General features: G+C 38.7%; 1 protein-coding gene across 2 annotated transcripts in view; it reads right to left on the bottom strand.

The window, feature by feature from the left end:
- LOC124596242 (serpin B8-like) overlaps window positions 1-17171 on the bottom strand; it is a 211746-nt gene that overhangs the window by 181929 nt on the left and 12646 nt on the right. For both annotated transcript variants that reach the window (XM_047135304.1, XM_047135305.1), the window contains exon 3: window positions 10910-11089. In XM_047135304.1, coding sequence (XP_046991260.1) covers window positions 10910-11089 — 180 coding nt within the window. The remainder of the gene's footprint in view (window positions 1-10909; window positions 11090-17171) is intronic.

Raw genomic sequence — 17171 nt, 5'->3', positions numbered from 1 at the left:
GACAGCAGAAAATGCTCCAACAGACTGTCAGGAAAATGACATGGTGCCGTGGTGTCAGCTTGGCTGGCATTCGGTGTGATCAGGCCACAATGGTCTGACCAGCATACATTTGGCAGCGATGACAGGCCGCAGGATTGAATGGGCTGCAAAGGTACAGCCAGAAGACATTCAGCTAATGGGCAATGTGGTTCTGACTGATGGGACACAGGAAGCGGTCGGCATAATTGCTCAGAGTGGGATGTGATTTGGCTCTAATTGGTGTACTGCAGAATGTGGCCAGCATAATGCCCAGAGCGGGCTGCATCTGCCTGCTGGTGGTCATGCTGTGTCCCATTTAGGCAGGCAGATGAATATGACATGTAATTACATGATCATCGATGAAGGAATAGGTCTGCAATTGGAGTGCTGCTACTGTATGGCATGCACGCAGCTTAGTGGAAAGGTGGCACCTCTGGAAGAGCAGTGTCTGTAGCCCAGCAATTAGGCTACCTGCAGGATGCTTATGTAGTGGTTGTACTGGCCAAAAGATATTTCCAGGTATAATATCTCTCCCACCTTAGGAGGAGATGGCAGAGTCATCTCAGTTGAGTGTGAAGAGTCAAGAAGGGGAAAGGAGACACCTGGAGGGCAGAGAAGGGACCCTGGGCTGAGGGCACACTGTGAGTGATAAGAAGGAATGATGGACTGGAAGGGCACTGTTGGCTGCTAGGAGCAAAGTCTCGACCAGTAGGAGCCATATGAGATATGACAGCCAGCAAGGATGTATGGCATATGGAGAAACATGTAAAAAGCAAAGGGAGGGTCAGGAGAAAGGCCTGAAGTGGCAGAAAAGACATCACTGGATGTGCAATGTGGGGGAACATGGTAAGCAGAGAAAACATCAAGAAAGATACCACCAAAAGGAAAGCAAGAAACATGCAGTGCAACTGGACAAAATTTTCTAGGCATGAAGTGCTACAGAAGAGCACCAGAAGGATGGAAATGGCTCCTGGGGGAAAAAAATTGCAATGCAGCAGCAAGGGCTCAGCTGGGAGCAGATGAGCTGGTGGGAAAGTCAGGGAGTCATCTGGCGCCCAATGTAAAGCAAGCTCAAACAACAGTGGCCACAAGATATGCAATTATCGATGGGCTCAGCCAGATTCTGGTGCATCAGTGGGACATTTGGGAGGTGTCAGCTGTCAGTGGGAAGCAAGACTGATTGACGGCAACTACCAGAAACATGATGACTAATGGGCTGAGCTGAAGCAGAAGGGCCATAGCTGGGAAGGACATGAAAGCAGCCATGTCCGGACACTATGGCAGCAGGCAAAGATGCTGAGAACACCTGCAGATCAACCCCATTGCTAGCTTTGGTGTCTTTGTGCAGCGTCAAGAGCCCAGTAAATAAACAGCAGTTCTCAGGTATGCATCTGCAATAGTTTATTGCATGACTGAGACAAAATTAAGGACAATGAGGCATTCAATAAGGTAACAGAAATTGTTCCTCCAGATCTGTCAGGAAAATGGCATGGTGCCATGGCACAGGTGTGGCTGGTGCCTGGTAATGATGTTGCGGTGAGGGCTAGGCAGCAACCTGATGTGATCAGGCGATAGTGGTGCAGCCAGCACACATTCAGCTGTGTTGGCAGACTGCAGGCATGAAAGAGTCATGGTGGCACAGCTGGTGGACATTTGGTGACCAGCAGATGTGGCTCTGACTGATGGACCACAGCAACTAGGGTGGGAGTCGGCTCTCATAGATCGGCCATTGTATATGTCTGGCATAATTGCCCTGAGAAGGACCTGTCTGTCTGGTGACGGTTGTGCTATGGTCCGTATAGGCAAGCAGACAAATATATATGTGTAATCATGTGATCACAGATGACAGAATAGGCCCATGATGCACACACAGATTAGCAACAAGTTGACACCTCGGAAAGAGGGGAACTTGTGACTCAGCAATTATGCTACCTGCAGGACATGGATGTAGTGCTACCAACTATACTGGCCAGAAGACATGACCGAGTACAATACTAACCTAACACATGAATCCACAATGTATCCTCCACTTTCACAGAGACGCCCCAGTCTGGGTGCAGTCTTCTGGCAGGAACCCAGGATGGTCAACCCCCTCGCTGGAGGTCATGCATGGTGCCTTCATGTGTAAAGTGACCTGGAAATATGGAATTCTCTGGCACCAATAATCAGTTATGGCCAGAAGGCCAGAAAGGCTACAACAACCAATGCTGCTACCTCCAGCACTGCATTTGTCACATCAACAAATTGACCTGTGGCAGCTACATCGCTCCCACACATTTAGTTATGGCTCAGACGCTGCCAATCATACCCATGGGTACCAAATCCCTCATGACACCGGAAAATCACATGTGTTCCCTTTGACCCATAAGTGACTTGACAATGCAGCAGATGACTTCACAGATATTGGTGTGTCAGTTGTTATCAGTAATCCAGCAAGGCTGGATGCAGACTCAGAGTCCCTGAACAGGTGAACTTGATAGCAACATAAGGCAATGTTGCATAGTTTTTGTAGTGGCCTTTCATTGGATCCAGCAGACAGGTTATTGGCCTATCTTCTCCCTCTACCATCTCAAAGGAGGCATGAACTGGAGCTCTTCTGTCCCTATGCAGCTATTTCAAGGGTAAAGGGTGTAATATTCAAGAATATTAAAACTGTCAACACATCAGAGCCCACGGGAGCAGCACAACTCAGCATGGTGCCATAACGTCATGCTTGCTGCTGCAGCCACCAGTATCTTGGCAGCTACATCAGAAACGTTCATAACTATGGTCATAAGGCATGTGTTGTGATCTATCTGATTATCAATACATTTCTGGGTGGATCTGCTCACAGCTACAATCACCACACCTAGAAGCTGGCTATGAACTCTGTTTAATGGACCTGTATATGTGCTGCCCTTCAACTTTGGCTGTCTTCAGATTTTTCTCAGATGTACATCAGACAGTGACTACTGCTGTCATGTCAAAAATTCTCAGTGTTGTAGCTCATGTGTATGAACAAGACAGAGAATGTTAATGGAACAAAATAACATACTGCTACAATTCTTGCATGGGAGGAAGGGGGGGGGGGGGGGGGAGTAATTATTTTATGCGTTCAAAGTGACTCCCATTAGCAGCCAAACAACATTGATACTGCTGAACTGTTGACTGAACTACGGCTTTCAGTGTTGCTGGTGTGATAGCCACACAGTGCGCCTTGATGGTTTATTGTAGCTCATTCAGTGTTGCTGGCTTCTGTTCATAAACTTCATTTTTCAAGGTCCCCCATGGGTGGAAGTCAAGAGGTGTAATGTATGGAGACCATGTTTGGTACTCAACAGTTCCTCTTTGACCTATTCATCACTCAGGTAGATTTTCATCCAAGTACTCTCTGACATCTCTATGTTAGTCAAGCAGAGCACCATCTAGCTGTAGGTAAAATCCTTCATTTCCGAACACTTGTCAGATGACAGATAAAATTGATGTTCCCAGCATGTGAAGATACACCTCACGAGTTAAGGTTCCTTCAAAGATGAATGGGCCAATCAAACTGAGCGATGACAGATCACACCATACATTAATACCCAGTAGATTAACATGTTCATTCTCCTGAACATGAGGATTTTCAGGAACCCAGTACACATAGTTGTGGCAGTTTACAGTACCATTCAGTTTGAATTGTGCCTCATCAAACCAGATAACCATCCCTGAAAACTGTTCATCCTTGCAAAGCATGCCTTCAAAACGCTCATAGTGCTCCATTCTTATACTTTCCACTTTGCAGCCTTCAGAATTCGTCATACATTTGATTGGCTTACACTGCTTTCATGTGCACTCTGACTCACTGTTTAGGGTACCTAGTAAAATGTTGCAACACAGCAGTGCTGAAAGCTGGACTTGTTGACATTTCTGGTTGGTCAGACCTTTCCTTACACACGTACTGAACAGTACTGTTGGTTTCAAATTTTTCCTGGATATGATAAATTGTTGTACATGCTGGGGGCTGACTTTCGTACACATTATGCCACTGCCTTTGTACCTCCATCGTGTTTCTGTACTTCCAGTACCACTTCAATATTGCATTGTGTTATTCAAATGCCAATCTTACTTCATTCATTGCTGCACTGTCATCTGCCATAAAACATGCACCAAGATTTGCTGATTAAAATGGACTCTGCTACTGCACAAAATTGCAATGATATGTCATTTTGTTCCAATGATATTAACTATCAAAGAGTGTCTACATTTTTCTGGGCCCCTCTGTCATAAATATGTAGAGTAGATATATGTGAGGATGTGTCAGGTCGAAAGAATGGTGATCGTGAATACCATAAATCTATATTTTATCAGTAGGCAGAGGTACATCAGAGAAACATATGCACCACAAAAGTTCAGAATGGACTACTTCAAAGACTTTCTTCATGCTGTATCACGCGATTGCTGCTAGGATTCCACAAATACATAGGGATGAGAGAGCTAATATGTGAATGTTCCTAAGAAAAGGGCACGCATGTGCTTTTTTGTATCATCTTTTTCTGCTTTCCTCTTAGTTCTTAAATGCACTGTTCATTCCACTTCTCTTCCTCTAAACCTGTCTTTACTTTCCAGTCTGTCCTTCTATCATGTCCGGACTGAAACTGGAAAAGTATTATCTTCGCCCTCCAACTCTCTGGCACATCCCCTTCATCTTTTATGTCCTTTCATCCTCACAGTGGGTGGGTTCTTCTCAATCTGAGTGATCTTCTCTCATTCCCTATCTTCCCAAAGCTATCTCTTGCTCTCTGTCTTCCCACAGGAAGGAACTAATATTTCCAAAAGTGAGAAATAGTTTGTTACTCAACTGGTGTTTTCTCTAATACTTCATATAAAGCATATTACAATTTTACAAAGAATACCATCAGCTGTACATGTACTGGCAAAGTTAAAAATCCGATCAATACGATCATTACTGTTAACAAGCATATCCATCCTTGAGTCCAAAAATTATGATTAATTATAGAAGGAGTGGCTAAGCCACAGCCTGGGGGATCATTTCCAGAATGAATTTTCATTCTGCAGAAGAGAATGTACTGATTTGAAACCTCCTGGCAGAGTAAAAAAGGTGGGAGTGAAGATGTGAAGTCAGATCGTGAGTTGTGCTTAGACAGCTCAGTCAGCACAGCACTTGCCCACAAGGCAAAGGTCAGTTTGAGTCCCAGTCTGGCACACAGTTTTTATCTGTTAGGAAGTTTCAGATCAGTGCACACTCTGCTGCAGAGTGAAAATTCATTCTATCTGTCTTATTTTTGCAACACAAAATGAAAGCCCAGCTATGTGTTGGTCATCCTGGTTGTTCGAATGCCATTGTGTCTTGGTTTCCCCAACAGAGCTGACCTAATGTCATGGACAGAATACACAGTGATGAGGTGAGGGTACGGGTTTGATTATTCACGAGTAATGGGAAGGAGCTAAATAGGGATGAGAGGAACGGGGTGGGGTGATGAGATGTACAAAGCCACAAGAGATTGTGCCACAACTTTAAGGCAAGATTACAAACAACATGTCCTACTGCATGATTACAATTTATTTAGCTGTGTGCTATTCAAACTAACAGCAAATCCACATTCAGGCAAGAACCTGCACAGACAGCTAATACAGCAGTAAACAATATTCAAACGAGGTGAGAAAGGAAGGATGCCTTTATTTGATTTCAAACGCATGGCCAAAATGGGTGCACAAGACCATCTTACTGCACCTAGCACCTGATTACTGCAGATATCGATAATTATAAGACAATATCTACAGTTCCCTGTTAATGTTGGCAATGACAGTCATTAGGCCAGGAACAGTAGGATGGTCTTTGTCAATCCTGGCTGGCCTGCAATAGTAAAACTGTGTAAAGTGTAGCATTGCCTGGGTATTCAGTTGGCAGTTGTCTATTAGAAGAAAAAATGAAAAAAAGAAAAAATGAACCGGTTTTGTAGCGAATATCGGAAAAAATTTTGTTTCCATGTATTTGTGAAATCACCTCTCACATGTACAAAGATATACTCATAAGGTACACATGTATAAGTACAATATCCAAACTAAGAAACATTATGCCAAACAGTTTCTGTACAATGGGTGCGGCTGCTTCACAAGTCTGCAATGATATTTTATAAACATCCCTATGGCATTGCTCTATAGATGGCTACCGTTTTCATCTACAGCTGCTAGTACTTCACAGTTGAAAGCTGTCAAAAGTATTGCCAGGGGTCAGGGATGTCCTTAATTTGACTTGACTATACGAGTGTCTTAGCAATAAAGAATAAATGTAACTTCATGCGAGATGTGGCAGTTCTTAACGCATCTCAGAGTTTATGATGTCATATCTCTTTAACTGTGTGTTGTGCAATGACGTATTTCTGTAGGTACATTCAGTGGCATGTGTGGATACAGTCTACAAAATATGTTGTGAATAGAGTCCGTAGCAAAGGAGCAATAAATTTAAATGTCAAACTTGACGTGGTAGTTTTTCACGCATCTGAATGTTTGTGAGGTCATATCTCTTGATTTATTTGTCATACAATGATATAGTTTTGTAGGTACATTCAGCGGCACATGTGAGTTAAGAATGCAATTGGCAGCGAATAAGCAGTAAATCTGAATGTCATGCACGGTGCAGCAGCTTTTCAACCATCTCAGTGTTTACGACACAACATTTCCTCAATTATGTGTGGTATCACGATATACATTTGTAGGTGCATTTAGTGGCATATGCAGATACCGTCTGTGAAATTTATTGCAAATACAGTTAGTAGCACAGAAGTAATAAATTTAAATATCATGTGTGATGTGGCAGTTTCTCACACGTCTCATTGTTGATGACATCATATCTCTGGAACTATGTTAGGAAGATGATTTTTACCCACACAGTGATTGTTTTCTGACAGTAAAGGCTACGTGTGTAAATGCATATCATTTCCCTACGTTCAACTAATCATGGAATAAATGATCTCTTATAAGGACTGTAAACAGTATTCATGTTCTTCATTGCTGTTTTGGTGCTTGTAAATTTTAAGACTTTTATTGTACTGTGACTTTATTAGCAAAGTGGCGATTATAAGTCAATAACAATAAATTTTTGTCAATGTTCTGTGCTCTACCACCTTATTTCCTCTGTACTCTGGTGCATATTTCTGTATTCTGGTTCATGTTCACCCTATCCTGACATACTCTTGGATTGTAAATAAGATTATACAGAATATATCACATTCTCATGCAATTAGGGCTGCAATAATTTAGTAACATCTATATACAATTAAAAACTTTCGCTTTTATCTTATATAATTGATTGTGCAATACCTAATAGACCTACAATAGGTTTTTTTCTCTGTATTTCAAGTTTACAAATGGTGGAAATAGCTGGCTCTCGTTTACATATGCTGAGATTATTTCACAGCACTTCTGTCCACCCTGTCCCCCTTGTCCTCCACTGCTCCTCTTTATGGCATTACAATAACATAGCAGACAGCATACAACGGACTCTGAAGATCTCAAAAATATTAGTTGCACATGTGATTTGTTTCCACCAGAAATTGGAGCTCTTATGCATTGTAGCCATGTCTGTATCCGTGAGATACACATTGTGGAGAATTTTCCCATTTGAGCTTCAGCAGAATAAATATATTTCATTTAGAATGATCGAAGTAACTTTTAAACCCGTATAATTCATTTTATAATGCCAAAATGTGTGAAATTAGTAAAAATTATTGTCATTTTGGAGAGGACTACTTTGTACTGGGTCTACAGCGCAAACAGCACATGCTGCAATGGGACTAGCCACATATGACATCTTCATGTTGGAGTAGTGTTGGCAGGCAGTCATGGTCAGACTAAAGTGATTTCGCTTTGCTCAACCAGCTGCATATGTTTTACTAAATCATGATGCAATGCAAAAACTGGCACTGCCAAGTGAACATTACATCATCCCCTAGAGAGCCTTTAACATTAATCATCCCCTAGAGAGCCAAAAGTAAGCAGTAGCTTTTATAAAAATATTTCGAAGCCATCAATATCAGTTAGCATTATACCTCCCCATTATTCCTTCCTCATACCAAAAGTATTAAAGATGTACTTTTTTTTAATGTGATCTTTGTGCACTAATAATTATGATTCTTAGTTTTCCTTAAAGAAAAAGCTCTTTAGCATGGTTTATTGTTGTATGCAAACTGTTGGAAAGAATGATCCTGAACCTCATATCAGGTTATGTAGACAGGAGCCTAATCAAGCAACAGGCAGGATTTTGGCCAGGAAAATCATGTTGTGGCCAGATCCTCAACCTAACTCAGCACATAGAGAATGGATATGAGAGAGGGCAAATTACAGGTGTGGCATTCGTGGCCCTAACAGCAGTGTATGATACAGTAAATTGCAACTCACTCATAAGGAAGATTTATACAGTCACCAAGTTCTATTGATTAATGAAGTTCACCCAGCACGTACTTCAAAACAGGCAGTTCTTCGTCATCCTGAATAACAAGAAAAGTTGACAGAGAATACGGAAGAATGGTCATCCCCAAGGCAATGTGATGGCGCCACTGCTGTACAATATCTACACCAATGACCAATCTGTCATCTATGCCGACAATACAGCAGCTGCAGCCCAAGAATGTACATTTCAAGAGGTGGAAATGAAACTGACTGCAGCCCTTGAAGACCTGACAAAATTCTATGACACCAACCACCTAAAGTCTAACCCAACCAAAACACATGTGTGTGTGTGTTTCACTTGAGAAATAGACACGCTAGACGAAAATAGGACATAACTTGGAGGGGAATACAATTACAACATACATACACCCCTACATACGTCGGAGTAAAGTTTGACTGGGCTCTCATTTTCGAAGATCACTTCGAGAAAGCAAAGCTCAAAGTCTGCAGCTGAAATAATATAATACGCAAGCTCACTAATAGCTCATGGGGAGCTCAACCGTATGTCCTATGCACATCTGCCTTAGCTTTATGTTTCTCCACAGCTGAGTATGCAGCACCAGTCAGGCAGAACTCTGCATACACCAAGCATGCTGATACCACTCTCAATCAGACAGCCTGCATTATAACAGGTTGCCTACGACCAACTCCAGTTGACAAAATCTACCACCTGGCAGGCATAGCACCCGTGGAGATAAGACGAAGAACAGTGGCAGAAGTTGAAAACAAAAATAGGAAAATGATCCCAGGCACCCCTTGTTTGGAAGTGAAGCACCGTGTTCAAGGCTGAAGTCCAGAAAGAGTTTCCTGCAAACAACTGAAGCAATTACATCTTCACCTCCCACTCACCTAATTGAGCTGTGGTGGGACAAAATAATTGGAAATAATAGCCAAAACCTAAAGTAATAGCCTGCTGCTGGTTTCCAACTACGCCATCGGACGTGGAAGACTGAACAGACTGTGGACTGGAGTGATGCAGTGCAAACAAAACTTGAAACAATGGGGATACATTTCTGGAGATGCAACCTGTGAATGTGGAGAATCTGCCCAAAGTTGCCTGAATCTTGCACACTTGATGACCTGGTCACGGCAAGTGTTCCAGGAATGAGGACTGCCAGTTTCTGGCCTCAAAACCAATTTGACTTGTATAAAATCCTGAGTATATATTGTAGATACGTTTGATTTTGTAAATAAATATTGTACTGTCCTCGATACAAAAATAATAATTGATGTTTTATAGTTTTGCACTTGTTCCTGCAGTTGTTCTTGTTAACAAATGTACATCAACATTTAACACACAATCCCAGCATCACTACAACTATGCCACCTAGTGGTATGTTATGAATCTGATTTTTTAATAGGGGAACACTCTTAGCTGAGCACCAATGCCATGATAAATTCCTCTTCAACATGATACTCTGTAGTAAGTGTTTTTTCCATTACTTAACTTGTTTGTCAATGAAACTAAGTATATTTGTTCTTAATACCTCATAAGTATTTTGTGTTCACACACAAATTGTGGTGTTTACTGACAGATTTTCTGATTATGAGCCTGAAGTCTTGTTATTAACAACCTACTCATATAATGGTTGCAGGCTCCTGCTTTGCCATTTAACAAATTAAACCAAACAGGGCAACATTAACAGGTACATGAAATCATTGGTCTTTGCCTAGAGTCCACAATAATTTATAATCACTATAATTCAACATCTTGCATCTCAAAAGGGCTGCTGTATTCCAGTTACCCTACTTAGTCAGTGTTTATTTAAACTGTGATTCACCCATTACAATTTAAACCATTTTTCCAACCACTCCCTCAAACATTTGTTTAAAAATATAATAATAATAAAATAAAAATAAAATAAATTAAGACTAAAAATAATCTTCCAATGCAGAAACAATGGTACCTCATTCTTGGGAATTCAATCTTTATTTCTTCCAAGTGTTTCATGGTCCTGCCATTATTGTTACTGTTTTAATTTATTATTATTAAGAACCTACACATATAATGGTTGCAGGCTCTGCTTCGGTATTTCACAAATTAAACCAAGCACAGCATCATTAAATCACTATAATTCAAGATCTTGCATCTCAAAAGAGCTGCTGTATTCCAGTTACACTACTTAGTCAGTGTTTATTTAAACTGTGATTCACCCATTACAATTTAAACCATTTTTCCAACCCACTTCCTCAAACATTTGTTAAAAATAATAATAATAATAATTAAGAATAAAATAAATTAAAACTAAAAATAATCTTCCAATGCAGAAATAATGGTACCTCCTTTCTGGGAATCCAATCTTTATTTCTTCTAAATCTTTCATGGTCCTGCCATTATTGTTACTGTTTTATTTTTTAAATTTAACCGTTTTACAATTTTTTAGTATTGATAGATTATTTACTCATATGAGTCTTAATACACAAGTAATTTAAAACCATACAACAGATGATTCATACAAACCTTTAACTGATTCATTAACTCTCTAAAGCCATCCTCAATGGCCTTCTTATCAGATGGAAGATTCAGTCCATTTGCAATCTCCTGAGCAGTCTTGCCCTTTGCACCAAGATGTACAAGAGCTAAAATTACTTGCATGCTTGCTGGAGAAAAGAACAGGTTCCCTTCCACTTCTGAAAGAATCTGTAAAAAAACAAAGTATTAATGTTAAAAGGGACTACACAGAAGTTACTTTTCAGAGGTGACAACATCTCTCTGACAAGAAGGTAAATGTTCACAAACATAGCATTTTGGTGGAAAGGAATTTTAGATAGGTATCAAGGATATCAAGGCAGTAGTCTTTTGGTGATGCACCAATCAGCAAAGTTAGGGAACAAGTATTTGAGAATGATTGTAGAACAATTCTGTCTCCATTGTAGATACATCCTGTAAGAGAAACTAGAGCATGGACAGAGGTATCCATACAGTTATTTCTCTTAGAGAACAGAATCTTCGTTTGCCTTTCAGTATGTTTTCCTTACAACTGACTTCCTCAGTGTGTTCAATATATAGAAACAAGACAATATTAATTATTTTATGCAAACACGCATGTACAGGACAAGTAAATGCATATGCTAAAATAACAGTGATATTACAATAATGATACATACACACACACTATGCAGTGTTAATGCACTGTCCAGTCACATCAATGTGACCACCTGTCGAAAGCCTGAATAATCACCTTTGTAATGCTGACTACTGCAAGACAAAAAGAGAGTCAATGAGGTTCTAGAAGGTACTGACAGGGATTGGTTGACTCTGGTGCCATGGCCAGCTGTATTGTGCTTCAAGATTGCAGTTCCAAGGTGCAAACAATCCGGTTGAGGGTTGGGGTTACACCAAAGTAGTGCTCCATACAGCAGTTGTGATTCAAAGAAAACAAAGTATGCAGAAATTAATATTTTTTTACTAATAGTGTGTTTCAGGTTGTGAAGTAGGAAGAGAGCATGAGCAAGTTTTCCATGTGTATAATTTGTATGTCTATCCCGTGTAAGTTTTGATCTACATGTAATCCCAGCAATTTAGCATTTTTGTATCTGTTTGAATGTCTGTGGGCTGAATTAAATTTCCTGTTTTATTTTATTTATAGATAAAAGATGGGCCCTGTACCAGCCACTGCTCATTTCAGTTCCTACTTTGTTGAAATGTAGGGTATCTTGTAGATTTTCTCCATCTGTAATTAGTGTCATGTCATCAATATGCAATACATTGTCATATGGGATGTAATTTGGGAAGTCAATGGTGTACACAGCTAACAGGAAAGGACAAAGCACTGAGCCTTGAGGAATTTCTCCCTTTATTTTCATGGGTGTTGGCTTTTGGTTGTTGGCCTTTACTAATTGTCTCCAACTGCTTAAGTATGACTGAAATAGTTGTAGCCACTTATCTACAACACCATAATGTTCTGGCTTTTTTATCATTTATCATGTGTGACATAGTCAAAGGCTTTGCTTAAAACTAACAGTGGGCTTCATATAAATTACCGAGGAGACATTCTAGTGTTTTTATTGCTGATACATGAGATCAAAAGCCAAACTTGCAATTAGCATGTACTTTCAAAATAATTGTAACTTTGCATATGTATACTGCTTTCTAGGAATTTTGTTTAGTGGAACTACTGATATGGATCTTTAATTGTTTGGCATTTTTCTGTCACCTTTTCTTTTTTAGAACAGGAGTGTAATTGTAATTTTCAGACATTCACTGTATGCACCTTCATCGAGAATATAATTCACCAGATATTTTAGTGGCATCATGATTGCATAGGCTGCATATTTAATAATGTTGTTACTAACCCCATAGTAATCCTCTGTTTTTTAGTTTATTTATAGATTTTACAATGTTATCTTAGATGATTCTTGACCAAGAGAATTGATTGATAGCTGGTTTTTATGTTTAAGCAGATATACTGCGGCTGAACAACTATTATAATGATTTTTACTGAATGAAGAATTTGAAATGGAACAGTTTATACAAATTATTTATTCAGGATACTGAAATCTGTTTGGACTGTGGTTTGCCCTTTGCCTAAATTGCCCTCACTTTTTATTATATTCCAAGTTGCTTGATAAAATATTTCTACAAATTCATTAGGGTCATCTAGTGTTCCCTGGCTTTCTCACTTTTGCTACCCTTATTTTTGTGTGGGAAGTGACAGTATCCTCCTTTTCTTGAGCATTCAGGCATGGAAATGAAGGGGAATTTACTAATAATCAAGAAATGGAGCTTCCACTACATAGATTGACTTGAGAATTATGTGCGCTAGAAAACAAAGAAATATTTTCTTTTAGTATTTGTTTTACTGAAATTTTGTAGTTATGATTTATCATTAAATTAGAGATAAAGTTAGTGAACTACTTATAGATGTTGACTCTGAAATTATTGGTATATCAAAGCACCACTTAAATAATTTGACATTTCAGAGGCTTCCTTTACTAGGCTACAGATTAGCTGGCTGTTTCTCAAGGAGTTCCTTACAGAGTAGGGGAGCGGCTATGTATGTAAAAAGCAGTATTCCATTTGAGTCCATAGATGCATCACGGCACTGCAGTGCACAGATATTTAAATGTTGTGCAGGGGCAGTTGAATTTTGTGAAACTAAACTTCTAATTGCAGTTGTTTATAGGTCCCCTAACTATAACTTCAGAGCATTTCTGCTCAAGCTAGAGAGGGTTCTTGTTACTTTGTAGAAAGTACCAGAAATTACTTATATATTAATTTTCTATATGATAGTGCAAGAAAAAGGATGTTGGTAGATCTCCTAAATTCATACAATAAGATGCAGACTGTGTTTCTTCCAACTAGGGTGCAGGGGAACAGTAGCACAGCCATAGACAATATTTTTATTCATTCTTCATTATTAGATGGGCATTCTGTTAGTAAAAGTGTGAATGGCTTTTCAGACCATGTTGCACAAATTTTAACACTAAAAGGCTTTTCTACTCAAATCAATGTCATGTTTAATTACAAACTATGTAGGAAAGTTAATCCAACAGCAATAGAGAGTTTTTTTAAACCTTGTCAAGGAACAAGAGTGGCAGAATGTTTATAGTGTCGATAACATAGATGATAAATACAATGCTTTCCTTAACACATTTCTCATGCTGTTAGAGAGTTGTTTTCCATTAGAATGTTCAAAACAGGGTACTAGCAGTAATAGGCAGCCCAGGTGGCTGACTAGTGGGATAAGGATATCTTGTAGAACAAAGCGGGAATTATATCAAAATGTTAGAAGTAGTCACAATCAAGCTACAGTGGCCCATTACAAACAGTATTGTAAGGTACTTAAAAATGTTGTTAGGAAGGCAAAGAGTATGTGGTATGCAAATAGAATTGCTAATTCATAGGATAAAATTAAAAGCATATGGTAAGTTGTGAAGGAAGTGTCTGGTCACCAGCACAAGGTCGACGATATGAAGTCAGTTCACAGTAAAAATATTTCTGTTACCGATAAACCAGATATATGTACAGTATTTAACAATCATTTTCTGAGCATTGCTGGTGAATTAAATAAAAAATTAGTTTCTGTACGAAATCATATAACTCTCTTGGCAAATGCCTTTCCGAGATCAATGTCTGAAATACTCCTCTATGATACAGACAAGGGGGAGATTGAGTCAGTAATTAAATCACTGAAGATTAAGGACTCTCATGGATATGATGGAGTGCCTCGCAGAATATTAAAGTACTGTACTGCACATGTTAGCCCTGTATTTACCCATATTTGTAATTTTTCATTTAGGAATGGTCAGTTTCCTGAGCAATTAAAGTTCTCAGTAGTAAAGCCGCTTTATAAATAAGGAGAAAGGGATAATGTAGATAACTTTAGACCTATTTCTATGCCATCAGTGTTTGCAAAAGTTATTGAAAAGGCTGTGTATATAAGGATAATTGATAATTTTATATCGCACAATTTGCTATCAAATGTACAGTTCAGATTTAGAAGTCGTTTAACAACTGAAAATGCTATATTCTCCTTTCTCTGTGAGGTACTGGATGGGCTAAACAACAGGTTTCGAATGCTTGGCATATTTTTTTTATTTAACTAAGGCATTTGGTTGTAGTGATCACAAAATATTGCTCCAGAAGTTGGACCATTACCTAATACGGGGAGTAGCTCACAATTGGTTCAACTCTTACTTTAGCAACAGGCAGCAAAAGGTCATTATTCACAATGTTGATAACAGCTGTGATGTGGGGTCTGAATGGGGTACTGTCAAGTAGGTGGTGCCCCAGGGATCAGTGTTGGGGCCACTCCTGTTCCTTTTTTATACAAATGATATGCCCTCTAGTATTACAGGTAATTCTAAAATATTTCTGTTTGCTGATGACACTAGCTTGGTAGTAACAGACGATGTGTGCAACATTGGCTCAGTTTCAAATAGTGCAGTACATGACCTAAGTTCATGGCTTGTAGAAAATAAACTAACGCTAAATCACAGTAAGACTCAGTTTTTACAGTTTCTGACACAGAATTCAACAAAACCCAACATTTTAATTTTACAGAATGGGCATATGATTAGTGAAACTGAACAGTTCAAATTTCTAGGTGTTCAGATAGATAGTAAACTGTCGTGGAAAGCCCACGTTCTGGATCTTACTCAAAGACTTAATCTGCCATTTTTACTATTCGAACAGTATCAAAAGTGAGTGATCGTTTGACATGAAAATTAGTCTACTTTGCTTATTTTCATTCGCTTATGTTGTACGATATTATATTTTGGGGTAACTCTTCCCATTCTAAAAGGATATTTTTGGCTCAGAAACGGGTGTTTTGGGCAATACGTGGTGTAAGTTCACGAACCTCATGTCAACCCCTGTTCACGAGACTGGGTATTTTGACATTGGCCTCTCAATATATATATTCCTTACTGTCATTTCTTGTTAACAATATTAACTTATTCCCAAGAATAAGCAGCTTTCACTCGGTTAATACTCGGCAGAAATCAAACCTGCATTTGTATCGGACTTCCTTAACTCTTGTGCAAAAAGGTGTGCAGTATACTGCTGCATCCATTTGCAATAAGCTATCACTCGAATTCAAAAATCTTAGCAGTAATCCATGCGCTTTCAAATCTAAACTGAAGAGTTTCCTCATGGGTCACTCTTTCTATTCTGTCAAGGAGTTCCTTGAAAAATTAAGCTGGTTCTTATTGTATTCTTGATTGCATTTACTTAAAGTTATGGAGTGACTTTTTTTGGGTTCATAAACATTTATTTTATCTGTTAGTACTTTAATGTTGTAATTTCATGTACTGACACATTCCATGACCTCGGTGATATGCTCTTCAATTTGGTCCTACAGAACTTGACATGCAAATAAAATGGTAGTTGCATCGCTTTAAAAGATATGGAGTTATCTGAAAGTGAAAGAGGAAAACTGCACATGTTGAATAATTTATGAGATGTACAAGAACCTGCGAATTAAAGTGAGTTTCTTCAATTGAAATATATTTTTAATACTCCATATAACTGAAGTGTTATATATAATTTTTGCCTCCTTCAGAGATGAGAGAAATGATTTTATTTATTATTTTTTTAAATATTAGTTCCATTGAGATAAAAAGCAAATGAATCATTAAAGTAATGAACAATATGCACAATAACTGGTATTTTACTTGCTTAGGGAATTGGGCACATTATTGCTAGTGTAATTTCCTGCATTTTGGTACAAGTCATGTTTTGACTTCAGATTGTCGCCTAGACAGGTAGGAATTATTTGATACTTATGAGTTTTTGTCAGTGAAGCAGCAACATTACAGGAAAAACATATTCTTAGTTAGTTTCAAGTTCCATGTGGAATGTGTCATTTTATATTCTCATCACAAATTATACTGTAAATATGCCTACATGCTGATCAGTTACAGGTGTTATTTTAAAGAAGGAAACATAAAGATGTGAGTTAATAATTCCATCCACCAACATTTACAGAGCATAATAATAGAAATTCTTCTACGGAACTGTCAAGGAGAAACTTCTTCAGTTTATTTTCGAATTGTACTTCGCTGTCTGTCAGACATTTTATATCAATGGGTAAGCGATCAAAAATTTTGGTTGCAGCATAGCATGCCCTATTTTGTGCTAAAAATTACATTAATGTGGTGTAACAAATGTATTTTTCTTTTTGTACTGTTATTATCTACATTACTATTTTATTCAAGCTGCACTGCTCTATTTGCAACAAACTTCATGATAAAATAAACTTACAGTGAAGTCGCAGTCA

This window comes from Schistocerca americana, chromosome 2 (assembly GCF_021461395.2).
Source record: "Schistocerca americana isolate TAMUIC-IGC-003095 chromosome 2, iqSchAmer2.1, whole genome shotgun sequence".
Classification (NCBI taxonomy): domain Eukaryota; kingdom Metazoa; phylum Arthropoda; class Insecta; order Orthoptera; family Acrididae; genus Schistocerca; species Schistocerca americana.
This window is presented reverse-complemented; position numbering and strand designations above follow the sequence as displayed.